General features: G+C 43.7%; 2 protein-coding genes across 2 annotated transcripts; one reads left to right on the top strand and one right to left on the bottom strand.

The window, feature by feature from the left end:
- The first annotated feature begins 611 nt into the window (after positions 1-611).
- Positions 612-3,997, top strand: RABAC1 (Rab acceptor 1). The gene is made up of 6 exons (XM_053452694.1): positions 612-639; positions 1,988-2,085; positions 2,373-2,582; positions 3,110-3,207; positions 3,291-3,392; positions 3,478-3,997. The coding sequence occupies exons 2-6, from the start codon at positions 2,018-2,020 to the stop codon at positions 3,561-3,563; spliced, it is 564 nt and encodes a 187-aa protein (XP_053308669.1). The 5' UTR covers positions 612-639; positions 1,988-2,017; the 3' UTR covers positions 3,564-3,997.
- Positions 3,998-5,863: 1,866 nt separating this feature from the next.
- Positions 5,864-25,843, bottom strand: ATP1A3 (ATPase Na+/K+ transporting subunit alpha 3). The gene is made up of 23 exons (XM_053452693.1): positions 25,594-25,843; positions 15,891-16,013; positions 15,536-15,595; positions 15,213-15,416; positions 14,809-14,922; positions 14,447-14,581; positions 14,095-14,212; positions 13,564-13,832; positions 12,711-12,909; positions 12,360-12,469; positions 12,047-12,181; positions 10,842-11,034; positions 10,475-10,650; positions 10,023-10,159; positions 9,358-9,508; positions 8,921-9,089; positions 8,651-8,805; positions 8,389-8,512; positions 8,004-8,149; positions 7,765-7,895; positions 7,449-7,550; positions 6,660-6,751; positions 5,864-6,350 (listed from the first exon to the last, which is right to left on the bottom strand). The coding sequence occupies exons 1-23, from the start codon at positions 25,597-25,599 to the stop codon at positions 6,322-6,324; spliced, it is 3,078 nt and encodes a 1,025-aa protein (XP_053308668.1). The 5' UTR covers positions 25,600-25,843; the 3' UTR covers positions 5,864-6,321.
- Between the last annotated feature and the right edge of the window lie 1,882 nt (positions 25,844-27,725).

Raw genomic sequence — 27,725 nt, 5'->3', positions numbered from 1 at the left:
GAACATGGCTACCAAGTGCCCCTGTTTCTGAGGGACAGTCCCTCTTTGGACCCAAATCCCACTGCCCCTCTCTCCCTACCTGATAATAAGATTTTCTAATGTGACTTAATAATTTTTTCTGTTTCTATTCATATTATTGGGGTTTTTAAGGCTGTAGAACCTGTTACCCACACAAACATTCTGAACTCCTAGAAAAAAAGGGACATCGGGGAGGAAAGAGCGGTATCAGGGATTTGGGGCCCAAAGAAGGACTGCCCTTTATGATAAAAGACACTTGGTAGGTACGGCAAGCTCTAATTCATATTAAGTCATAATGAGCCTTAGAAACTGTAACCAATGTAACCTTATAAACATGAAAATGTTTGGCCTTTTTTATACTAGTCTGATTAGGGAACCTGTTACATGCATATAAATACTCATAGGTGCTCTGCTGACACCTAGTGTCCATCTGTAGAAATTACATCAGCCTCTGAGTTTAAAAGAACTACATCTCCCGTGATGCACAATGAATGACGTCATTCACGGCTATTAAGCCAGCTGCTTCCGGTGACGTGGAACTTGGCTGTTATGGGAAACAAATATTTCTTCAGCTTCTTCCTCTTTGTGCCAGGTCACTTCCGGTGGCTGACAGAGGAGGAGGTAAGGATTGATTATTTGGGGTAAATAAGGGATAACTGAGGGCAAGAAAAAGATATGAATTTGAGAATTTACACCATGAAATTGTAAACATGAATATCCTGTAAAATAACTAATGTTGATTCATATATGTGTATAAAGTGTTGGCGTTTTATTGCTGTGATACAGAGATGTATGTTGAAAACAAAATTATATTTTTTATATTTTTGCTTTAATATATATATTTTTTATTATTTTGCTTTAATATATATATATATATTTTCCCACTTGATTTTATCAGGAATTAAATTAGCTAAATCTGACGCTATTATTATGCAACAAAACTCATAACGATAGGTTTGTTTATTAAATCTACAAATAGAAATGTAAATATTATCAGACCATAAGTTACAAAGTTTCATCAAAAAGTTATGTGAGAAACGTGTAATAAAAGTCCAAATTTCCCACATCTCGGTGTCGGCTCATCATATAGGATCAGGAAACGTCTGTATTTAATTGGCGAGGATGTTTTGAGTGACGGGTCCCCTTACTAAAAAATGTATAGATTTTGTTTTTCTAACTATTTTGGGATTTATCGAAGGGGAAAGAAATTCCTGTAACGCCATAAATACACAGATCCTGGAACAGGAAATATGACATCACAAGGGATGATGTCACCTACCGATTTGCCCGTAAAATAAAACCTCCTACCTCAAATATTTTTTTTTTTGGTGCTTCGTTGTTTTCCTCTTTTTCTTTCTGATAAAATATGGGCATAGTTCTGTATTCTAAAAGTTTCTTTTGGAATGCCAAAAATAAAAGAGAATAAATAAACTACCGTCTATTTACGTAGGTCCGCATTAGCTCAGAGGGCATGTTTTTGGGTGTTTATTGATGTCCCATTGATTCGGAAATGCGTCACTCGCCTGGTTTCCACGGGATTCCGGAATTACTGGTTTTAATAGCGGTGGGTCTCCTGTCACCTTTCTACTTTCCTGCTACCAAGGACAACGGCTCCCTCTTCGTATAGCGATGTGTCCTAAGGGCCAAGCTGTAGTGTGGAATTAGTGAACTCCGGTTGATCCCCAGGGCCAGAGCTTTCATTGGGTGAGCAGAGTAGCGAAGTCCCTCCTTATCTAAATGTCTTCATAGAAACGGACAGCTTCAGGTGGCTGGACTTCACAGTTGGTTCCTTGTTGAAGCTTCTGCTTCCCCCTCAGTAGAAAGCTTCCTTCATCCTCAAAGACCAATGTAAATAAAGAGACTTAGATACATGAAGAATTGATTTTCGGATAGGTTTTGCCCCTGGATAGGGAAGGCGGCAGTTGAATTAGTTTAATAAAGCCCCGTGTGTCTCGTTTTCCTGTGGCAGGAAGTCCTAACCCACCAGACGTAGAAGAACATGGCAGGAAAGAACGGGGACGTCTTCGGTGCCGCTGCTGAAGAGGGACCGACTGGCATCATTAATAAGTACGAGACGTGGTCTGTTGGTTTCCCTTTGGAAGTTCTTCTCATCAGTCCCTTCAGAATGTCATGTTTTGCTTTGAGGGGGTTATCATGTTGGCTTCCTAGGCCCTCTTTAACGGAACTTCCTAAATAATTAATAAACTTTTGTGATTTAAATCAACATCAGCCTAAAAAGTGATTAAAAAAAAGTAATACAGTGAGGAGGATTTAGCTTGATGTCCTCTCACCTGTTTTAGTTCTCCTCTCCATTACTGTTAAGCACTCCCCTCCTTCCATTATGTTCTTTGCAGGATATTTCCCAAAATGATCTCCCAGACTACTGCCAGAGATTGGTTTGACCGCCGTCGGGCCCACATCCGCCCCTGGGGTAACTTCGTCGATCAGAGGCGTTTCTCTCGCCCACAAAACTTTGGGGAGCTGTGTAAGCGGGTGACTGGGAACGTGGAGCATTTTCAGAGTAACTACATCTTCATCTTCCTGGGCCTCATCATGTACTGCATGTGAGTGACAATAAACCACACTCTGACCATTTCTCTGTCTGCCCCCGTGCCCCACCTACTCCTCCCTCTCTATCTGCCCCCTCTACCTCTCCCCCACCCACTTCTCCCTCTCTCTGCCCCTGTGCCCCACCCACTCTTCCCTCTCTGTCTGCCCCCTCTACCTCTCCCCCACCCACTCCTCCCTCTCTGTCTGCACCTTCTACCCACCCACTTTTCCCTCCTTGTCTTCCCCGTTACACCACCTTTTCCTCTCCCTCTGTCTGCCCCTCTACCTCATCTACTCCTCCCTCCCTGTCTGTCCCTTCTACCCCACCCTCTCCTTCCTCTCTGTCTTGCTCCTTGTTGGCTTCAACCACCTTAATGGACCCTTTAACCACCCGTATGGAGCAGGTGTTGTCTGTTCTCCATCTCTTTACCCTCACCATCTTGTACATCCCTGTCCCCCCTTTCTTTATCTTGCGTCTCGCACCATCCACTCGTCCTGTTCTCAGTCTCGCCTGACCCCGTGCTCTCTTTCTGTCTTGTAGCATCACCTCCCCGATGCTGCTCATAGCCATAGCCATCTTTTTCGGAGCTTGTTACATTATTTACCTGAAGACTCTGCAGTCTAAGCTGGTTCTGTTCGGTAAGTTGGAATTTTCCCATAATTTTAACACAAGGCCATGAGCGTCCCGTTACCCCGTACTCCATAATCTCCTCTCTCGGCAGGTCGGGAGCTGAGTGCCGCCAATCAGTACGGTGTAGCCGGAGCGGTTTCCTTCCCGTTCTTCTGGCTCGCCGGCGCAGGAGCTGCTGTATTTTGGGTTTTAGGTAAGCGTTTGCTCCTTTTGACCCCTTTGGGTCATTGGCCTCATGAAAGGATCTCTCTTATTTAACCCTCTGTCTCATTTTCCAGGGGCCACACTTGTGGTGATCGGATCTCACGCGTCTTTCCATGCTTTGGAGGGGGATGTCGAAGAGCTTCAGATGGAGCCCGTCTAACAGCCAGACTCTGGGTTCCGCTCTACGCGCGGCACAACGGGGGAACCTTCTCCAATATTGCTCAGTGTAACGTTTCCTTTCCCACCGGGCACTTTGCCAGCAGTATTTGCACTTATACTAAATGAAAGGTCAGTAACCGGCAGTAAATACCCTCATAATTGCATAGAAGACCCCCCGCAAAGCCTTCGTCTTCACGGTCAACTTGTGGATTATTTCCTATGTTGGGTGTTTTTCGGTGTAGTTTTACCCAACTTGCACAAAATCCATATCAGGCCGGCCAAGGACAGCACACCTTTAATTTACCCCGGTGTGGGGCAGGTAGAGGATTTGAAGTCATAGTTGGCTGTGAGTGTCATAATTGTGTTGTATTGGATCTTTATTCCTGTAAACCCTTGATCTTGGTTAATATGTAATAAAAATGTATCAAACACCAAGCCTTCGGCTCTGTAGACTCCCATGTCATGCATCGCGAGGAGATCGTCTACAAAGTGTTTGCTAATGTCTTTGTACGCCGTATAATTAATATAATGACTCTATACTAAGGTCACAGCCGAGTGCAAGAGGATTGGGGGTAACTCGTGTTGATAATGGTCATGTGGACAATGTGTTATTTTGGCATACGTCCCATTGGGAACTTGGCCAACAGTCTTCGGTACGGGATCCTAGACTTCACTATACATTGTGAAGGGCCAACCTTAGTGAGCTTCAGTTGCAGGAGGCCATCGAGGTAGATCTGCTTTGGCGGGTGTTAACCCCGTTATATCTGTGTGCTTATCAGAAATTAAGACTTTTTGCCGTTTTTTGGGGTATTTTTTTATTATTATTTATTCTTGTAAATCACAGAAAATGGCAGGAAAACACAAGATAAAAAAAAGATAATTGACAACTTGACAAAACTAATGTAAGAGGGGGGTGGAGACACAAAACCGACATCAACGCCAATCACTTCTCCGCGTGTAACCGGCAGCAGGGAAGCCTCCCCTCGAGACAGAAACATACTTTCTAGGTTTTACCCCAAACCTACAAAAACAGCCAATCTCATCCCACCTAATGCCATCATAAGCCACCTATCACCCCTGCTAAACCGACGTTACCCAACTGGCACCCCCCTCCTAATATAAAATCACCCACCTCTCACTCCTTAATAATACACAGAGAAATCACCCACCTCTCATCCCTTCTTAATATACAGAGGGGACCCATACTTCCCGACCCCTCCTAGTACATAGACATGGGGGACATGTACGTATCGCCCCCCTCCTAGAACGTAGACGTAAGGACACATATCTCTCACCCCCTGCTAATACACACGGCAGGAACACGTAAACCTCTCACTCCCACGGACGCCGAATACAGCAGATATGGAGAAATCGGAAGGGGCTTGGCGGGCGAGGTGTGTATGGGGTGGGGGGGGTTTGTATCGTTACAGAAACAAGACTCCGATATGAGAAATGCTCTGCAGGAAATAGAAGGGTTAACAACACTTTTTGAGGGCCCAAGGGAGGGGCGGAAACAATGTATTGCTTTACAATGTGTTACTTGCCCCTTCTGGGACCCAAAGGCATAGTGCCCCGTTAAAACCCCCTACGCTGTACACCAGACAGGTTGTTCGGAAAGAGTCGTGTTAGGATGCTCCTGCAAATCCCTGGATTAGCTCTATTAGCTGCCACGGCAGCAGCTCATTACATCTGGAATACACAGAGCAGTGCGTTCACATTCCTTTGGCAGCAAAGAGGTTAATAGAAAGAGTTCTGTCGAAGCCCCTTTGTTGACTTTTTGTGGCTCCCCTTCATTTCTCTCACTTCTTGCCTCCTTTCTCTCTTTATTCTATTTTTAACCTTTTCACTACCAGTGCTCAGGGAGTGAGAAGGTTAAAGGAACCCCGTCACCAAAGACAGCTTCCCTACAATGTGAACGTAGCGCCTTAAGAAAGGTCAATACAATGCAGAAATAAAAGGAAAAAAAATCATATTGCTGGCTACACCCTGCCTGTGACATCACCATGCAGTGCCATATGCAAATTAGCATACATTAATTTGCATATGGCACTGCATGATGTTAGGTGGAAAAAAGGGGCGGAAAAAATAATCTTTTAGATATAGATCTATAAATGTGCTTGCATCTCTGTAAAGATCCTTTCTCCTGTTCCAAATTCACATTGTAAACACTACGTAGGCGACCCTTTCCAATTCGCGTTCATCCACAGGGATAGCGATCCTCCGGCTCGGGGGCCGCTGCGGATCGCATGTCCCACGAGGCCACAATGGCTTCCATTGCAAACATTAACCATTTCTTAACCATTTTCTCCCCGTTTCGCGTCTTTTATTTAGCTCTTAAATCACTCTTTCTAGTGTCCTCTCTTTCCTTCTCTCTCCCCCTCCTTTTATATTATATCATTAAAAATAAAATAAACATAAAAAAAAAAAAACAACAAAGCGCAAAAAAAAAAAAAAACCTGGTTCTATTTATATTTATATATAATATATATATATATTTATAATTTTACAGAAAAAGGAGGGGAGAGAAATGAGTTGAAAAAAAGAACCAAAATGGAATCTGGAACAGAAAGCTGGAGAGTGGGTTCTATACCGGACATTGCATTCTTTGTTAACCACTGTTAGTTGATGGGGTTTTTTTTTTAGGGAACTTTGTTTGGATTTATTTTTATTTGTTTATTTTTTTTATTTCTTTTTTTTTCTTTATTCGGGGCAGGGTTAATAGGTCGACGAGGATCCAGGTCTAGGAGATTTCTCGGAACTTAATAGTAAGACTCTTTTTCTACCCAACCTGTAAGATAAAGATAAAAAAAAAAAGCATAGATATTAGTTTATTCGGAAGACGAGAAACCCGCAGCATCGTATTACATAATAACACCGAGGTGGGGGGGGGGACATAAGCCCCACAAGCCACATCTGGCCCTATAACCCTTCGAGAAAGGGGGTAACAAAATGACCGCGTTTAGCGTCGCCCTGGTTTGATCTGGTGAGTTAACCCCCATTGTGGTTGCACAGTGATAACCATAATCCAATATGGCCGATTACTGTCCATCAGTAACCACGTGATTCATCCTGGTCTAGACCTCATTCACGCTCTTACCTCCTGGGTGTCTTCTAAGGATGAGTTTTCGGATCTCATCGTATATAAAGATGAGGAAGCTGTATGGGAAGGCACAGAACCACCAGCTGGGTCTGTAGGAGAGACAGAGATCCAATAGGTTAGTAGATACTCCGGACGTTCTTTCAAACTCGATAGAATAGATTCTGGAGATTTGACCCCAAAACTGGACACGTGCACGAAGACCAAGAACGGTCTAGGATCGCTTTCGGTTCGGATGAAATTTGGAGGGTTTTTCTTTCGTTAAAGAAATTCTTTTATTCTCACCCACAAACTCTCCCCGCTCTGTCTCTGCCTTCTCCGACAAACATTTTCTTGTCTCCTTTTTTTTACCCTTTTCTAATTTCTTTTCTACTCCCCCACACTCTTCGGAGTCCTGCCGCAACAGGTCGGAGTCTCCACGCACACCAAGAGGACAACCTCTTCCCCTATCCAATGGGAGGGAAGGAGGTGGTGCGCGTGGAGGCTCCGCCCTTTCGCGGAAGTACTTTAAAGAAAAATGAAAAAAAGGGAAGAGTGCGGGGGGAAGCGGAGACATGGAAGCAGTAGTCGGAGGAGGCAGGGCGAGAGTAAGTGAGAAAATAAATGTTAAACGAAAATTCAGAGCTTGTTGCTGGTTTCATTCTGGCCGTTTTTGGACATGTGTATGAATTAAACAATATTTTTAAATTTAAAATGTGTTCGAATCTGAATGCAAAAGTCCTAAAATTAGCTCTAAATAGAGGCACGATGTTAGTATGGCCCTATAGGGCATCTGTGCTTGCCACTTACTTTAGAGGGTACATTCTCAATGCAATGTCCATTCCGGGGCAATAAGACAAGAACGCCGCCAGAGCTGTTTCCTCAAACAGACCAAAGATGAGGATCTTATTCCTAGGAGAAATAGGCAAAGTTATGGAATGAGGTCAGGTCATGATACATATTCGTTATTGTCTTGGAATGAGGCGTAGGTATTAGCGCACGAATAGCAAGCAGGGGCCGTTCATAAATACCGTTCATGTGCAAGGGCTTAGAAGGCTGAAAAGTTTGCCCCCATAGTCAAACCATCCCTGAGGGCATTTAGTAAAGGGGGGGCAGTTTCTCTTACTTCATGCCCTGCTGGAACACAGAATTTCTTCTGGTCTTGCAAATAACGACATCTGCCCACTGCACCACCACGATACTGACGAAGAAGGCCGTGTGGCATGTGAACTCCACAATCTTTCGTTGTTCGTATGTCTGAGGTTGGGGAAGAAAACAGGAATGAAGCGTTGTGTCAACCTCGCTTGACATTTTCCATTAGCCCAGGACCGCCGCGGCTCTACGTTGGGCCGTTGGAGAACCTACCCATTGCTGTCCGTAGCTGTCTTCCAGATCATTGCAGGTCCTATCATCCCAGTTTAATCGGATTCCAACCAGATGAGATGGAAGGAAACCATTTTCTGCTAGAATTACGAAATATGCGAAGAAGCCGCCCAGAGCCTGGATCATACCTAAAGACGAGAGGAGAAGAAAAAACAATTAGTGGACATTGATGGGGATCGGTAAAGGAATGGAGAAAAAGAAGCTTCCGTGTATCTGGCTACATCTATGATGTTCTATGTCACCGTAGCAAAAGTAGTGTCTTCTCTATAGAGTGTCTTTAACGCATTGGGGCTTTTTATACAATATTGGTCATTGTCGACATTAATTTTATCTTAGTTTTATTATATTTTACTGTATTTTCCCCTACCGATTTGCCCGTACGCCATGCTGATCAGCCTCTCGTTGACCAGTTTGTCTGTGCGAGGGTTTCTAGGCTGCCTCTTCATGATGTCGCTTTCAGCAGCTTCATAAGCGAGAGAGATAGCAGGAACCTGCAAGGGGAAAAAAATGTGACATCATAGGTTATCACGAGGATGACATCATACACACCTATCCCTATGATCTTTGTAGACCTGACTGCTTACACAACTATCCAAAAAAAGATACTCAGGTCTGAGTTTCCTACTCACCATGTCGGTACCCAGATCAATGCACAGGATGGTGATGGTACCCAGAGGCAGTGGGATATTGGCCATGATGAAGAGTAGGAAAGGCGTAATCTCTGGGATGTTACTTGTCAGGGTGTAGGCGATGGACTTCTTCAGGTTGTCGAAGATAAGGCGCCCTGCAGGTTAGTGGGTGGTATCACATGAAACTCCAAATTCTTCCCCAGCACAATATAAATTCTCAGTTGGCCTTTATAGGGTTAATTTAATTTACACATATATTTCTCTGCTTACCTTCTTCCACTCCTGTGACAATGGAAGCAAAATTATCATCCAGGAGAATCATGTCCGCTGCCTGTTTCGAGACATCTGAACCGGCGATACCCATGGCCACCCCAATGTCTGCCTTCTTCAGAGCCGGGGAGTCGTTGACACCATCACCTGTGACTGCAACAATAGCCCCCTAATGGGGCAGGAGCGTTAGAATGGTTCTGGCAGTAGGCTGGGGTAGCCTTACTGTGATGGGGCATGGACGACTATCTCTTACAGACTGGTGGGAAAAAATATGTAAATTGAAATCAAAAGGTCTTAATCTAATCTACAAAATCCACATGCAACCTGTTGGGGGGTTACTGAGGAAGTAAAGATCTATTTATATGAAAATAGTGTTGAGTTTAGCTAAGATTGGGGAGCAGCGCTTTTAAGAAGGACCATGTCAACATCCTCCTTACCTGGCGTTGGCAGCCTTCCACAATGATGAGCTTCTGCTGAGGCGAGGTGCGGGCAAACACAATCTCTGTGTGATTCTGCAGGATCTCGTCCATCTGCTCTGTGCCCATGTCCTTCAAATCTGTCCCGTGAATTACACAGGCCTTGGCATCCCTGACGGGGGGAGAATACAGACAAAAACATTGTGGTAAGAGCTGGCAACAGAGACATCGGAGCCATCTTTCCATTACTGGTAAGGGGAAGGTTAATGGTTTTTTGTTCCGCAACGTTTGGATACTCAAGGTCTAATCTTACAATTCTCAAGAAGGACATCGCCGAGAACATTAACCCAGGAGATTTTGGACCTTTATGTATCCCAAATATTATCATTTTTATTTTTAGTAGAGATAGTGTTGGGGGTTTAATAAGTAATTGTGCTAAATTATAAGTGCAGAATCTTCTTTTCATGTATTCTAGAGCCTTTAGATTAGAAAGTGGTCCTTAGAAGTCCTAACATTACCAGAAGCCATAAAACAGTAGCCCAACCATCTACTACAACCAAGTCTTAGGATCCCAACCTGTCTTGGCATCTAGACCATATGCTTCGTCATTGTACTACTTCTCCTGCACAGCTGTAACACAGTACAGTGCCGTGCTCCCAATCATTTGTCTATCCTGTATGACCTACCTGGGATTCACTTGGCTGACAGGGATATTAAGTCTGGCTGCGATATCCTCCACAGTCTCGTTACCCTCAGAAATAATCCCAACTCCTTTGGCAATAGCTTTGGCTGTAATGGGATGGTCACCAGTTACCATAATCACCTAGAATGAGAAGAACAATCTGATTAGAATTCCCCATGTTCCATGTAACAATTTACAGGCAGCATTAACACAAATCTGGAACTGTTGACCCCAAGATTGCAAAAAAAAGTTGATTTGGGGGTACTGGGAAAAAGGGACTGTGGGATACCATAAATTTAAGTGTAAACATGGAGAATAAAATGTTTTTTCAGAAATGTTCGGTCCAAATGTAACGTCTACATCTTTGGACACGGGCCTCGGGGACAACCAGGGTGCTCTGGTGATAACGAATAGATTATACGGCGGTGCAATAATATCCGCCTGTGCCCTCCTCACCTTGATTCCTGCACTTCGGCATTTCCCCACGGCGTCTGGCACGGCTGCCCTGGGAGGGTCAATCATGGACATGAGACCAACAAAGCAAAGGTTCTCGGTGCTGAAGTTAAGGTCCTCTGTATCAAAAGCAAAGCCCTTGGGATGCAGCTCCTCGGGGAAGTAATAGTGGCAGAATCCTGTTGGAGAGAAATGCACTGAAGTCACATGTCCCAGAAACACAAGCATTTTATTATTATTATTAGCATTATTATTATTATTAGCATTATTATTAGCATTATTATTAGCATTATTATTATTTTTATTAGCATTATTATTATAATCTTTTTTTTTATACAGCTCCAACAATTTATCTAGTTCTTCAACATACCCAGCACCCTTTCTCCCAGGCCACCCAGTTCCAAGTAGGCATTTTGGAAGGCCTCTTTAAGCTCGTCGTCCAATGGCTGTTCCTTTCCTTGGATTAAAATGGTGGAACAGTTTTCCAGAATCCTCTCTGGGGCTCCCTTCATGACCAGCAGATAGCGGTTATCGTTGGGGTCCTCAGTCTCGTGGATGGATAACTGAGATAGGAGAAAGGTGGTTTGTATATTCATTAAAAGGGAACTAAACTATTCAGTCGAGTAGCATTTAAATAACATCAATAAATCAAGGTTACGCATTTGGATAGTAGAAAAAATACAGATTTGAGAGGCAAATAAATGATTTATGCTGATTTCTTAAATGTTCTTCTAATATAAATACTATTATATATAATATAATATAATATAATATATATATACATACATACATAATTTCTGACAGCCTACCCTTACAAAGACACAATACATGGTGTGATCATGGTGCTCGGACTAGTCATTGGAATACGCAGGGTTAAAAAGCTTTTATGTCATTTTAAAATGAATGCTAAGAAGGATCAAGCCGGGATCCTGCACCAGCTGTGACTAATCTGCAGGGGGGATAACAATGAAAGAGGCGGCAGGGGAAGAGCGTCACAGTAAGGGATGTGGATTTGGTGAGAAAGGGGTCTAGTAAGGGTGGGTGAGAACTATCTTGCCAAACAGAAAAGAAGCCGGTCTTTATAATGTCGGCATGACTATTTTAACGTCATCTTGTGTAAAGTGACAACGGGTGGCATTAAGCCTATAAGTTGCCCTTATCTCCATTCCTTGTTGGAGAACTGGATGTAAAGTTCTTGCTTCTTCTCGTTCCCACCATAATGCCGACAATGCAAGAGCGAGAAATGGTTTCTGGAAAAGTCACATTTCCTTGTACAAGATTGCGGTCAGACTATGTGCTTCACCGAAGGCGTGTACTCAAAGTCAGAAGGTCAGGGTGGTAGGAGCAGGTGTGAGGAGCTAGGATACGAGCCTTCTAATGGCATCAAAAACCTCATAGACCGATTAGACCATAGATACTGCAGTTTATAAGACTAGATGTATTCTCTTTGGTGAAGCTGGAATCGTTTATATGATTATATAATATTTTCTCACTTTTATGTTTACTCCAATAACGTTGAGTATCCACCTCAGGATCCTTTTTCCGTGAAGATCGTTTTGGGAAAGCGTAACTAACCTGATACTTGTTGGTAGAGTTGAATGGAATCTCCGCCACCTTCTTGTTCTTCTCTCTCATGAGTTTCACCGACCCGCAGGACAATTCAATGCACTTTAGGAGAGCAGACTCAGAAGCGTCACCTGCAACGTCCCTCTACGGAAATCAAGACGAGGTCAAGCATTAATATTTAGGCCAAGAGGTTTAACCTTAACATTCCATAACCGAAACCGGAGACACGATAGGAGACGACATGCTCTGCGTAACGGCGTATGGCGCGTTATTGGCACATCGTAGCTCATTGCCCGCTCCGTGGATGAGTGACGGCTCTCACCTTCAGTATGGGAATGTTATCGTTTCCTGCTTTGAAGGCGGCGCGGTTGCACAGAGCAGCAATCCGAGCTAAGGCCACCCAAGTAGGAGAACTCTTATCAAATGATGCGCCTAAAAAGAGACAACGGTTGGTGAGGGAGGAAAAAAAGGAGATTGTTCACAGTAATAGACATAGAAGGAAAAAAGGAGATAAGAGAAGGGAGTACAAACAGGATAAGAAGATACATTTGGTTAATTAAATGGGGAAAACTTTAAACAAATAAAAAGAATAGACATTATAATTACTTAAAAGGAGCTATAGTGTTATGTTGTGTGAAAGGTGATATCGCTATATGTGTTATTATTTCTGTACCTGACTGATCCTCTGTGGTGTCTGCCTCGTGGATCTGGTTGTCGAACCACATGTGGGCCACAGTCATACGGTTCTGTGTGAGGGTCCCGGTCTTGTCAGAGCAGATGGTAGACGTGGATCCCAGCGTCTCCACGGCTTCTAAGTTCTTCACCAGGCAGTTCTTCCGGGCCATGCGCTTGGCAGTCAGAGTCAAACAGACCTGGGAAGGGGAAGAGTAAGCGCGGTAAGTAAAATCCATTGCTGCTTCCACCAGGGTCTCATCCCTTCAAAAACTAACATCGTTCGATGGGCAAGCAGTCAGAAATAGCATTTTTAACTGCCCCTGCCTTTGCACCCTGTGAATATCGTCAGGACAGGGCTGGAAGTATTCAGCCAGAGGGTATCAAGTTAGCCGAGAGGCCTAGTAACACAGCGAGGAAACAGATTTAGTAGACAACATGGTCGATGGTCATAATCCAGTTCTCGCCAATGGTATCACTTAGTCTGCCATTTTTCTACCAGTCCTGGTCCTTGGCATTGTCTTATGTTCCCAATGGGTTAAAGTCCCCAAACACCTCTTCCATTGTATCTACCATAAATCGGAATTTACAAATTGACATAAAAGTTAAGACTATGTGCCCTTCCTCACGCTTGACCGTCGCCTCGCTACCGGAATGTGATGAGATAGGGCTACAAAGTATCTGATCCCAAATAATCATTTAGGTTTCCCAATATTTATGAATAAATATGAAGCTAGACTAGATGTCATACCTCTGTGGTCAGTAAAGAGTATATAATGCCAATTTCCATCTGATAATATCACACAGCTGCAGACCCGACATGTAAAGAAGGGGCCTTTGCCCCGTATACTCACAGTCACAGTTGCCAGCAGACCTTCCGGGACATTAGCCACGATGATGCCGATAAGGAAGATGACGGCTTCAAGCCAGGAGTATCCCAGAATGAGCGAGAGGATGAAGAAGCTGATTCCCAAGAAGACAGCCACGCCGGTGATAAGTTGAATGAAATGTTCAATCTCTTTGGCAATTGGGGTCTTCCCAACTTCCAGACCAGAAGCCAGGGTGGCAATGCGACCCATCACAGTCCTGTCTCCTGTGGCGACCACCACTCCACGAGCCGTACCTGCAAATTGCCACCAACTCACGTCAGCACCAAGTTTACGCACTAACCCCATACTCATTAGCCAGCATTCCCATCGCTGATTACTCTCACAGGCCAGCCAAAGACCTACTGAGGCTCATCCAAAAACTACTGGTCGGCAACATGAATCAGCATGATACCGATTGGTTACGCGTTCTTTAAATTATTATTCCCTCTTCATACATCTTTAATGAAACCGTGATCTGCCTGTGTTTGATATAGTTTGTAGTGAAAGAAATGTTACCTTCAACGCAGTTAGTAGAGAAGAAAGCGATATTTCGCGTCTCGAGAGGGTTATCATGAGTGCAATCAGGTGACCTTGTCTGGGGCTCAGATTCACCTGTCAAGGAAGAGTTATCAACCTGGAAGATGACAAATACAAAAGGGAAAATATAAAAGAGTTGCCAAACTAGTTAAGTCAGGGGTGAATAAAAACATTGAGAACAGATCCAGTAATTGTGGAAACCAGCTTGGGTTTCAAGAAGTCAACCACTGGGGCACTTGGTAGCCAGGTCTTGACGATTTATAGAATGTGCGTTCAGGATAGTGTCACAGAGTACATTTTCATATTGGGGTAAGATGTATTAGAACCTCACCTTGCAGCCATGGGCAGATATAATGCGAAGGTCGGCTGGCACTCTGTCTCCACCCTTAACTTCTACCAGGTCGCCAACCACAACCTCCTCGGCGTTAAGCTGCATCTTTTCACCTTCACGGATAATCAGGGCTTGCTGGAGAGAGAGAGAGAGAGAGAGGAAAGCCAACAATGAAATGGAGGCATTGGAAGAGAAAAGATGGAGAAGGAAAAATGAACAAAGTAGAATAAAATAGGGAATGAAGAAGAGCAGATGAAAGAAGAAGATACAAAATAACCAAGCTGGAGTTCAACAATCCCCTGTCTCCTTCTTTTGTTTTTTCACTTGCCATGCTCATGTTTCTTCGCTCTACTCTTCCTTACCTGGGGCACCATGTTTTTGAAGGATTCCATAATTTTAGAACTTTTGGCCTCCTGGTAATAAGAGAAGCAGCCAGTGATAATCACGACCGCAGCAAGGACAATGCCCAGATATAGCTGAAAAGGAAATAAAGGAGACAATGAGACCTGGAGGTTTTACTTCAGCAGTCAGACATTTGAACTAATATATATCGCATGGCCTCGGACAGACTAAAGGAATATGGTCCATTCTACCGTCATCCTGTATCCCGTTAATTACTATGCATTGCCGTCCATCCGATAGCATTTTATACATATGATGTGAAATGTAACCTATTTACTGCATCTTGTTTGTTGTTGTATAGGAAACAATACCCCTGCCTCATTACAGAGGGAGCTAAAACTACGTAGCAGGGGTTCAATCTTACATTGTCTCTCGAGGGATCATCTTCTGTGCCAGCCAGGATGCCGTAAGCCAGAAAGCAGAGGATAGCCCCAATCCATAGAAGAATTGAGAATCCTCCGAACAGCTGACGACAAAACTTTATCCACTCGGGTGTTGTGGGGGGTGGCGTGAGTGCATTGGGACCATCTCGAGCCAGAATCTCTGCTGCTTTACTCAGCGTCAATCCCTGAAAAGGCAATAAAGAAGGAGTAAGAGGACAGACATTCAGGGAGCGGTTGGCAGAGAGGACATTGGCGTGTCTTATTGACTCTGTAGGTACGATTGAGTCAATGTGAGTTCTCTGACCTGCACACAGTCCGTGTTATATTTCCGGCACACTTCCTCCACCGACATTTTGTGCTCCGTCTGTGGGCAGAGGAAAAGGAAAGTTAAAAAAAAATGATAATACACAGTCCCTCAGCATTTTGTATCATTCTTTCTGGTTCTTTGGTCACACATCAACCATACTTCCTCCTTTATACTGGTCCACTCTGCTTTTCTTAGATGACTGAGGACCAGGAAAAGAGAGACCTACTCTCTAGGTTCAGATAACATGAGACCTATTCTATAGCACCGGTTCTGTAGGACGAGGAGAAAAGAGACCTATTCTGGAGGACATTACCATCATAGCCCCATCAATCACATCAAGATCTTCACTTACCATGGCCACCTCTTTCTTGAGTTCGTCCATTTCTTTTTTCTGCACCCCCTTGCCCTTCTTAGGGGAGTTGTCATCCTTATTGTCCTGCGTGGTGGCCACGCGGTAACTGTCTGACCGGCCGTACTGTGGAAGTAGAAAATTGACATATCTATAAGTAAGAAATGTCAAAAAAATACAATGGGAACCACAAACCAAATAGAGATGAGGAACAAGTAGGACATAGAACCAGCAAAACAAATAAGAATAACAGGTTGACAATGGCGGAAGAAGATACTATGGACTTCTGATCTGCAACTAATTGAAGAATTTGGGTCACTGGCTTTTCTTACAAGTTGGGTCTAAATTTACCAGCCTGCCCAAGCAAATTATCTCCTTGAATCACAGGGAGGCCTGAGCCTTGACCGACCCTCATGATTCAGAAAAATCTACAGGAAGACAATGCAACCAAAACGATCCTCCAAAAAGCAGAGAGCAGCGAGGGCTTTGAGATAACTCCTCAAAAGCAGAATGACCTAGAATGACCAAAACAATTTAAGGGTCTCCATGATAAGAAAGAAATCAATTAAACCACTCAAAACACACAAAATCGGGTAAATATTGTAAATGGTCTTAAAAACCAAAACACACCAGTAAAATAAAACAAACAGTTATAAGAAACTAATAATTGGCGTCAGCTATATCTTCCATAAGCCTGCGATCTCACACGGTTCCTGTCTGTGATATCAACTCTAATGCCCAAAAACTGTAGGTATCCTAGACACGGTGTTGGATTCATACATGTCCCAGTTGAAAATTTGGCAACCTGTGATCATTTTATGATTTTATAACTAACTTTCCACATCAATAAGCTTCGTCACCGACATTCTTTTGATTGTTAATCGAGAAGAGGTAACTTTGTAATATGGAGAGACTCCCAAGAAACACGAGGAAGTCTATGGAAAGAATGGTGGACGAAGGACATCAAAAAAAAACCAAAGAACATCTCTATATGATGAATTGATAGAGGATGATGAAAAATAGAGATAACTTTTAGAATCTTCCCCGACGATACTTTGAAAGTCAAGCAAAAAAACAATGAATCACCCAAAACAAACAGAATAAAGTAAATGAACAACTCAATAAAGAAACCTAAACTAACCCCATGATCTGCTGTTCCTCTCATTTAATATATGTGATTTTTGGGGTGATTTATTACTGGCCAGTACAAACTATTAGACTAATCCCCAAGGAGCTTCTGTCTTTGAAACATTTACTGTAATCAGATACAATGTTCTAATGCTGGCTTCAATAACATGGCACTTGATATAATATAATTTATGGACCCCTTTATGGATCCTATACTAGATGTATAATCCCTCAAGGAACATAGCTTTATATGAAACCTCACATTGGATCCTCTATATGAAGCTTATACCCAACAGGGGAGCCCCCTTAGCAGCTCAAGTCACATCCATTCATCTCCACCTAATGTTACACTAATACGATACATCGATGACTAATTTAGGGAAAATCAGGCACTTACTGGTAATAGAGATATGAAGAGGGAAATTATATTTTGTTTTGCTTACTGAGGTTAGTGAATGAATCTCAAACCACACAGTTTAATTATCATCCACGCAGACCACAGATAGTTTAATTATGTGGCCTTAATTGGTGGTTATTAGATCAGACCAGGAGCTTTCCCATCTAGAATTATTATCGATTTTTCGAGATGAACTCGGCTTGGGCGATAAACTGAGCAATAACCGACACTTATAACCATAACTATATTAAGCCGCTAACGTCTATGATATCTATATTATGTACGACAGAGCACGATCGCCTATAAGCACAACGGAGACTTTGTGGCTAAAAGGTTCAGATGTCCTATTTGGTGACATTCAGGTGACAAGTCCAAAGGAAATTGATCCATTTTGAGAGTTAACAGCTTGAGCTGAGAAAGAAATTGTATTATTGGCAATAACTTTGGGTCAAATTAGAAATTTGGGTCAGATTTACTTGATTTCCAACATTGATGTTATTTGGGTTCTCGACCTTTGCTCGGTGGATTACATGATCCTTTTATACTGGGACCTTATTTAGCAGTTGGAGGATTCCAAGATGTATTGATAGGTGTCGGACAACAATTGTATTTGAATATCTGTTTGAGACATTTTGGAATATGTTGATTTTGTGAAATTTGTTCTGTCACTTTGTATATTTGGGATATTTGGCCTTGAACACCACAATTAGATTCTAAATTGGTAAATAGATGATGTGCCTGAAAGGGGTTAACAACGAAACTCAATTTCTCCCTGAGAGCAGCAGAACCAGAAAGAAAATCAACATCCTAAAATGGCGCCGGGTGAAAAACCAAGCCACGGACGAATAGGCAGGAGAGACGCAGCGATGGCTTCCCCTCCCTCTCCTGCCCCACAGTACCTCTCCATAAACATGTCCTCTCCCTGCAACCTCTATCCTCGGTCCTGCTTCCTCCACCCAACTATCTATCTAAGGCTGTTAGATCTTTAGAAATTATTTTCATTCTTACTCAATGCTTTCACGCTCTCTCTCTCTCTCTTTGCCTTTGTGTTTCTTTCTCTCCTTCCTCTCCTCTACACTGTTCTCCTTTTTTTCCTTTCTCTCCTTCTCTCTCACTCCTCTTTACTCCCTCATCCCCCGCTTTCTTTTCTCCTTCCCATCCCAACCCCTCTATCTCTCCAATTATCTCTTCTCTTCTCTCTGCTGTCATTATCGTTGTTCATCTCCACCTGCCCCAAAGCCCGGCCAACCCTCTCATTGTCTGTCTCGCTTCTATTCCAATCACACCACCTAATCCCTTTATTCTAATCAACATTTTATTATTCTCTATCTGCTTCTATTAAATGTTTCTGTATTTTCTGGAAAAACAGGACTATACAGAATTTAAAAAAAGACAAAAAAATATATAAAGCATCCCCGCCCTCTCTGTCTCTGTCACATATAACCTTGCTCACGATAATCCTATAATGACCTTGCCTTTACAGCACTGCGGGAGAAGCCGGAGCGAGAGGAAGTCCTCTGGATCTGAGCCAATACTGCAGTAACCGGATCCCGCTGTCAGCACGCTGCGACCACTGAAGCACGCAGAGAGCACGGGTGAAATTAGCAGGCTCCCCCAGTTATAATGACACGGAATCCCTATTTACAGCACACTATGTGCAGGTGACCACCTGTCACCTACTCATTTATTAATGTCTGGACAAGCGACGCAACCATTGTACTTTAATTGATACAATGCTCGACCTTTCTGCGTCGGACCACACGCGACTCTGATTCAAGCATCGTATAACCCTGGTGATATAAGACGCTATCCGTACTTCTACACTCATGTTCCAGGGTGTTTTTCGAATTTAGTTACCTGAAAAGTCCCTGTAGAATCCAAGAACGCAGCTCAAAACCAAACTCTTCCCCCAAAAATAGCCTAGTGCCTTATTCTTTAACACGCTGGCAGATTTCTTAACAACGGACAAGTAACCGGGAAATAATAAAAGTTAATAAATCCAATGTTTTCCGAATAAAATATATCCTCAACCAAGGGATTTTTGTACATACCCCTATATAAATAAATATACCCCGTATAAATGTGTTATTTAAGTTTGAGGAAGACGTGAGGATTATGTAGTGTTAAGGTTAGCATTGGAACTTCACCTCTAAAGACAGTATGGACATACACCTGGGATGTAAGGTCCTTCGTCTTGGTATCCAGGAACCAATAAAGAATTATCTCCCCCACCCTAAAAAGATCTCACACCTAATTCTAAACCTCAAAACGGAATGATCAACTCAACGGTGCAAAGTTCCAACTTTTGCACCCCAATAGTCATCAGAACCTATTAGCTCCATATGCAATTTAACCTCAATCTACTCTAATCCCAACATCCATAGTAAGTACAGACACAACAATGTCTAGTATGGATCATCATTCCATGGATAAGGCTGAGTCAGTTGGTGAGGACCTTAAATCCAACTCTCGAAAGAGACATCTCTTGAACAATAGGGTTCGATTTCCAAACAACAGACCGTTGACATGTTTTCCAGAACATTCAAAACAGATTTTGCGAGTGACTTTGTGTCATTGATTACGGATCGTGCCTTTCTAAAGAGAAGAAATAAACACCTAGGATGGGCGTCCCTGGCACAGAATTACTGTCCCGGAAGGCACACTGCCCACCCCAAGAGTTAGCCTCAATCTGGTGCCCAACACCAAATGATATCCTTCACAAACAACAATGACCCTAAACAATGTACTCAACAGACACATCATCCCTTCAAACTCTTGGCTCTGACATTGATAAAATAACCCTCTACAACAAGCAGACGTAATAATATCATCCGATGTACTTTGCCCTGTGCAAATTTGTCTTCTTAATGATCCTGATTGGACTCCTCAAAACAGAACCATCTGTTCCCAACAGCCAAGGAGAATGTTTCTGTTTTGTATAATGGAATCATCTACTCAACAAGAAGAAACAAGCTTCTCAACGCTTTTCTCCATACCTACCAGCAAAGGGTCAACTCCCTTACAGCCAAACCGTGTTTACCTAGATTACACCTATACATCATCAACTACTCAATGGCCTTCTCAACAATTGGTAAATGATGACCCCCATTTCGGTTGACCATATGGTTGACGTTCCTCCAAACTAACCACAGGGTTATCTCCGTGGAATTCTGCGGAGTTCCACAATGACACCTAATTCTCAAGAAACAAATCAACACCACCAGTGAAGATTTCATCCCAAAATGGTCTACCCAACAGCCGTCCATCTCAATGACCCCAATCCTTAAGAAGGAGGATTCCTCTGCATACTCGGAACTGTCCAAGTTTTAAAAACTATAGGGCTATATTTTTATAAATGATCTCAACCCACCTGTTTTGAGGGAAAAAAATGATATTTGGATATAGGTACTGATGTAATCCACTTCTAATTTCCTGTTGCTGGTAGTAGTTAAGTGGAACAGCCTCCCAGCAGAAGTGATATAGGTTAATACAGTGAGGGGATTTAAAGATGCATGGCTTAAAGACGAGTGACTAGACGGGCCAAATAGGGCCGATCTGCTGGAAAATCCTAAGTTACAATATAAGTATGTGGAGGTGTGGGCCATCTGTAATGGGTATATATTAAATAAATATAATAATAATAATAATAATAATATATACAAAGTAACAATGAACATTATCCAATCAGATCAAAAGATATCATCGTCTTAAAAATGTGGGTTAAGAGGCCATGTTCTATTCAGCCTGGAACACTTAATCTTATTCTAAACGTAACACCAGCGTACACAAGGCCTCATCTTACTTGTTGGTCTCTTCTATTGTGTATTTTTTTTTTACACAAAAGTGTAATACAAGTAAAAAAAAACCTGATACATACAGAAGAGGAGGTCAGGTGCTTTGGCCCAAGATGGCACCACACTCTGTAGTAACCTTGGATAATTTAAGGTTATTCTCACAATGCCTTCAATAAATGTACTTTTCCCCCATTGTGTGTCCACCCCGGGGATGATGGTGGGTATAGTTCCATTCTTTAACCCCTTCTTTACCGAGGGTGCTCAAAAACCTAGAACCTGACGTTCCAGGCCACCATGATATGTTTTCTGGCACATGTTCTCATGACGGTATGGAACGTCAAGAAGGTTTGAAGAAATTAAAGTCTTTATAAGTAATATCGAGTACCTAGCGGGCTTCGGCAGGTCTCAGAACGGGTGCTGGGGGTGAGGACCTAAACTACAGTTGAGCCAACACCTCGCTGCCGTCGCCCGGACACCAACTGTGCCAAACAACCCAGCCGGCATCCACCGTGCGTCTTCACCACTCACACCACCATCTTTATGGCGTCTCTCTGCTTCCCTCCATTTATCATTTACCACCTAGCAAAAAATGTTTATTGCTCTATAAGTGCCCTAAAACTCTACATACTGGTCCATTAACGTCTCCGTATAACTCCCTGTTACGTGTTTGTTAGTAGAATGCGCCACATGAACACCTAACCGCCCCATACACAGGGGAGAAGGGGCTGGGGTTTAACCCCTAACGCATTTGCTTGCTTTATAAAGCCCCTTCCTATAATGTCTTCTCCTAGAAATGCCTTTCCATATAGCATATCGCTATAGCGCCCATCTCTCCATATAACACCTTATATTCCCTGACACAACCTGACTAGAGGGTCAGAAGCTGAGATGGAATGGAAGGAGGTTTTACTTTACTGAGAGGGTGTTGGAGACATGGAATCACCTCCCAGTAGAAGGACGGGGCCACAGATCAATTAAAGTCCACTTCAAGGAGCTCGTTATCTGCTGCCCGGGAATGGGTTACTGAAGGGAGTGACAATTGGTGCGATATCTGGAGAAGCCGCTGCTCCGTCTTCTCCTTGATCGTACGATCCATCGTTTTATTTGGTGGAGGCCGTCGCAATGCATTATGGTGCGTGACTTTGTGAAGGTTACAGGGCTCTGTCGCTTCTTACAGTCACGCGTATCAGACGTTTTAAAGTTCTGCCGTTTTGTATTCTGTTCTATTTAAAAATATTCAATTCTGTCAATCGTTAAAAAAAAAAAAAAAACACACACGATGCATAATGACCTCACAAATTTTCATTCAAAGCCGAGGATAAACAACGTTAAACCTACCCATTAAAAAAAAAAAAAGACAATCATGCTTATCCAGATAGGATGATGGGAGTTGTAGTCCGCAGCCGAGAATCTACAGCGTTGGTCAATATGCAAGACGGGTAATTACTATACATTAACCCTATGTGAACCAACGAGCAAAGGGGTGACACTAAATGTGTCTACATGCTCCCGTTGTACAGCGCTACGGAATATGATGGCGCTATATAAAACGATAATAATAACATGCAATGAGTGCACAAGTGGGGTGTCTGGTTCATATGCAAATAATCAATGAATGGCGGTTCCAGCAGCAAAAGGGTTAAGCCTAAAAATCACAGTTACTACAGGCACAGCGGAGCCTCTTATACAGCGGAAGGGCAGCCATCTTGGGATTCTGTCAGCAAAATGACCGCCTCTCTGTCTTTTACCGATTTGCCCTCCACATCGTCTTTCACAGCGTTATGTATATTTCCTCCCCCCAGCGTCTCCTTCGACACCCAACAATCGCTCCCTCGCTGTATCCATCTTCAACCTCCTTTTCCTCTCCCAGCCTCCATTTTGTCTCCCACTCTTTTCCCTCTTTTCCCTCCTCATCCTCACACCTTCGCTTTGTATTTTTCCTCCCCATGTCTTTAACATACCCCACCGTTACCTGATTCTCTCTAATCAGCCCCATATCTGTGATACACTGTCTCACGAATCATTGGATTTTGTTTCTGATCGGGGTCACCTTCACCAATCAGACATAAAAATTTCAATTCTTTTACCTCCAATATATATTTTTTTGCCCCCATCCTCTTTTTTTTTTCTCCCATCATTTGTCCTCTCCCCCCCCACCTCAGTGTTTGTACCTCTCCCTGCTTCCAGTATCCTAATTCTTCAATAGCGCCCAACTGCCTTGAGGATCATTTGCATCACCAATCCCCAACCTTCCACCGCTCCTGTACCAAACTCCATTACATTTTCCCTCCCTATTCATCTTTCCTCATTCTGTTCTCCTTTCCTTTTATCGCTCTTCCATCTGACGTCTCTCCCTTTGATCTCTTGCCTCATTCAAAACGGAGTTATTGCTTCGGACCCCCTCCTCCCGGCTAGTGTGGGGATTATCCACTCTTACATCCGCGCCATATGTCTCTCCCTCCAACCACCCTCCCCGTTACTCCCAGTACAGCCCAGTCTCCTGGGGGAGGGGGGGGGATTTCAGAGCCTGCGCCGAACGAGATAAAAACCTTACATAAAACACACACCGGAATATGCTGTGTATATGTGACTCTATATGGGTATTGTATACAGGGGCCGGGGGCCGGGGGTGTTTGTGTTGTTATAGTATATATATATATATGTTTTGTATTAATGGGGGCGCAGCGGCAAAGCGTATCGGTGGCCATGCATTGTGACCTTGAGGATGACATCATACACAAGGTCTGAAGCATGTAATATTTCATCACATGTTTAAGCAGCCGGTCGCCACTTATCGCAATATTTAGCAGACATGCCCTTCAAATCGTATCTAATAAACCGAATACAATTATGTCATCTACTTCAACACCAACAAGCATCTTAATCCAATCAGTAAGCAGTTTCTTGGCCCTCCAATCAGGAAACGGATTTATAGCTAAAATATAACATTCCAACCGACAAAGGGTTAAATCGTTCCAATCTCTTCTGCCCTATTCTGGATGACCCCGCAGAGGCCTGCTCTGGTTTGAGATGGGGCATGAAGCGGCTGGCAATAAAGATATCGACACCTATAAGTGTATCGATCTGCCTGTAGGAAGGGGTTAATTCCTTGATTACGGGTTTTTTCTCATTTTTTTCCAGGGAAATAATTCCCTGCCGTGTAAACCGCCAGCAGTTGGGATTCCGCCCTTCTGCTTTAAATCCTCGGAGACTTAATTAAAACATTAACTCATTCGTACGCCGGTTGCCCTGTGTGACAGCGCAGGGGCAGATAGGAAGGGGTATATTGCAGGGGCAGATAGGAAGGGGTATATTGCAGGGGCAGATAGGAAGGGGTATATTGCAGGGGCAGATAGGAAGGGGTATATTGCAGGAGGGGGGAGGTCTGCAGATTATCACTGCGCCAAATTTCTCCTTGACCTTCAGGTGCCCTTCTCGGCATACTGCCTCACCTAACATGGGGACCTGTGCCTCGTTGCCCCAGATCCCCTTCTATTCTCACATTATATACTGATTTATTTTGCCTATACCCTATCATAGGGTTAATTATTTCATTTGCCCTCTAAGCCCAGGGGAAGGATGAGGTTTTAGCAGTTCTCCGCTCCCTCTCTTCTCCCAGGTGTCCCTCCCTTATCTGGTCTCTTCCCACCCCTTTGCCTCACCTTCCTTATCTCCCCCAACATCTCTCCATCCTTCCTCCTGCATCCCTACCCATTTTGCCCCTTCCGTCTCCCTCTGAAGAATGATCTCATCTCATCCTCTTTCCTTTCCAACCCTCCCTTCCCTCGTACAACGACAGACAGACAGACACCGCAGTGCGCCGCGCACACAATTATCCACCAGCAAAATCACCCTGGGGCTCTTTAACCCTTAGTCGCCCAATCAGTCCTATACAGAGTTGCCCTATGGAGTTCACCTTCTAACCCGTTGGAAGGCAGAGCGTTATATAAGACAACGCAGAGCCATGTGAACCCGTTGGCTTGTAAAGGCTTTTAGGGCATTGAAGGGCGTCTGTTCATGGAGAGCTGAAGGTGCCGCAAGCAGGCTTTGTTCAGGACCAAGGACAGAGACCCCAGGCTGTGAATGCGGTAGATGTCATGAGGACCAGTTCAGGACCATAGACAGCTGCGGTAGATGTCATTGGGACCAGTTCGGGACCATAGACAGCTGCGGTAGATGTCATGGGGACCAGTTCAGGACCATAGACAGCTGCGGTAGATGTCATGGGGACCAGTTCGGGACCATAGACAGCTGCGGTAGATGTCATGGGGAGCTGTTCGGGACCATAGACAGCTGCAGATTATCACACAGGGTTCCAAACGGAACGTTACCAACCCTTCGTAGTTACAAAGACTCACATTCAGGGTCTGTTAAGATTCATACTCACCCCCATGTCTTTTTTCCAGGCAGGGAACAGATGTGGCCGGAATCCTCCTCAGGGAAGTGGTGGGACAGAGACCGAGCCCCAGAGAGGTGGGAAGGAGACAGAGAGAGAGAGAGAAAGAAAAAAGAAAGAGGGGAAGAGAGAAAAAAGAGAGAGGAGGAGAGGTAGAGGCAGCTGACGATGAACAGGAATCAGCTCTGTGCTCAGGGAGGCTGCTGTCCTCTCACATCCCTCCCGCTCCCTCTCTCTCCCCCCCTCTCACACCGTTGGCTCCTCATATGCTGCAGTCACATAAACCACGCCTTTAGGAGCTTCCCGGCCAATCACAGGCTGCCGCTCACCCTCCCCACATCTCCCAATGCTGCTCCCTCCCCTTTTATTGCAGCTGTTACCTTCTTGAAGGTGAGTGTAAGTGTGAGTGAGTGTGTGAGGGAGTGTGAGAGTCTGTGGGTAGCCGGGTGTCTGTGGCATTAGGGTGTGGGCCAGTGTGAGCCCCCCCCGGGCGGGGGTATTAGTTAATGTATTAATGGATGAAATATTGAAAGTTCTCATTGTTTGTTTCTGAATGTGCAGGGGTGTGAGAGCGCGAGTGTGGCGGGTTTAACACAAATTAAAAAGTGCGCATTCTATATATATATATATATATATATATACACACACACACACACACGTCTGTGTGTTGTGACAAGCTAGTGAAATTGTGAAGTCACTATTTTCTTTGTGATACAATACAAGAAAAACACTAGAAAGTTACAAAATTCTCACAACCACATTCTACACAAACACTATCTTTACCCCCCTATACAGCCTATAGGCCCATACAATGACCCGAAAACACGGACATTTTTTATTTTATCAGTGCGCAGGACTCGGCGTGGCTGATTCTTTTTTGTTCAAATGAGTTATTTCGGAAGCAAAACGTATCTGTAGCAGGAGTAATCGGCGCACGTACTTTCTAAAATGTTTAAAAACGGTCAGTGAGGTTTTTCCTTTTTTTTTATTTTTTTTTTTATCGTGCACATTATTCCTGATAACCAAATGGGCTTCGTTGTATAGATTTGGAGATTATAAAAGACACAATCACTTAAAAAAAAAAAAAAACAGTTAATTTTATTAATAACTATTGTTTTTAATACTTAAGCACTTTTATAATTTTGGGAAACCCTCGGATTTCTGAGTATTCTATAAAACGCGTAAATTGATGAATACAATTGTAAATAATATGCATTCTGAGATAACCGCAAAATCTAGCACTCTCTATAACGTGCTGTACTCTCTAAAATACGCAACGCACTTTAACGCCGCAACTCTATAAATTAGACACAGAACTTTCTACAACGCAGGCAGCAGAGTACAGTTCTGGAGACTCTTATGGGCTCTCGCTACGGCTGAAAAGGTAGTGCAGACGTGGCGCCTAGAGAGAGGTACCAGCCTCCGCCACCCGTGAGACCCACAAAAGGACAATTATAGACGGGGGTGATTGTTGGTTGTTGCGTCAGAGAAAACGTTCCTCACCCTATGCATAGGCTTACACCGCGTAATGGTTAAATACACCAAGTACGGGAGGGGAGATTATTTTTAAGGAGAAGGCTAAGATGTAATGTGAGGTATGGTACATAGAGTGGTACATAAGTGGAACAGCCTCCCAGCAGAAGTGGTAGAGGGTAATACAGTGAGGGGATTTAAACACGCATGGGATAGACATACGGCTCCTGAATCTAAGACGAGACCAACGACTGATGAAGGTTTGAGTCTTTACAGCAGGAGAAACGGGTAGACTAGATGGGGGGCCGGATGGGGGCCGATCTGCCAGCTGGTTCCATGATTCTATGTTTTCTGTAGATCTGAAATTGATGGATGTGAAGCACAGTGATGTTTATGATGTTTGTTCCATTATTCATGGCTGGCACGAATAATGGAGAGGAGGGGGTGATGGTGACACATTTAATAGGGTGCATGTGAGGAATAAAATGGCGGCCAGCGACCAAATAAAAGGGGCGCACGCAGAAAGGTTTCTCAGAAGGTCTGATAGCAGCGCTCGTCGTAATGTCTATACACCCTGTTTAGGGGGATTCTCCCGCGTTGGATGATCATGCGCTGGATAGCAGGTTGGAGAAGCGGGATCCAGAAGAAGC

This window comes from Spea bombifrons, chromosome 12 (genome assembly GCF_027358695.1).
Source record: "Spea bombifrons isolate aSpeBom1 chromosome 12, aSpeBom1.2.pri, whole genome shotgun sequence".
NCBI lineage: Eukaryota > Metazoa > Chordata > Amphibia > Anura > Pelobatidae > Spea > Spea bombifrons.
The sequence above is the reverse complement of the archived record's forward strand: the minus strand, read 5'-3'. Positions and strand labels throughout refer to the sequence as shown.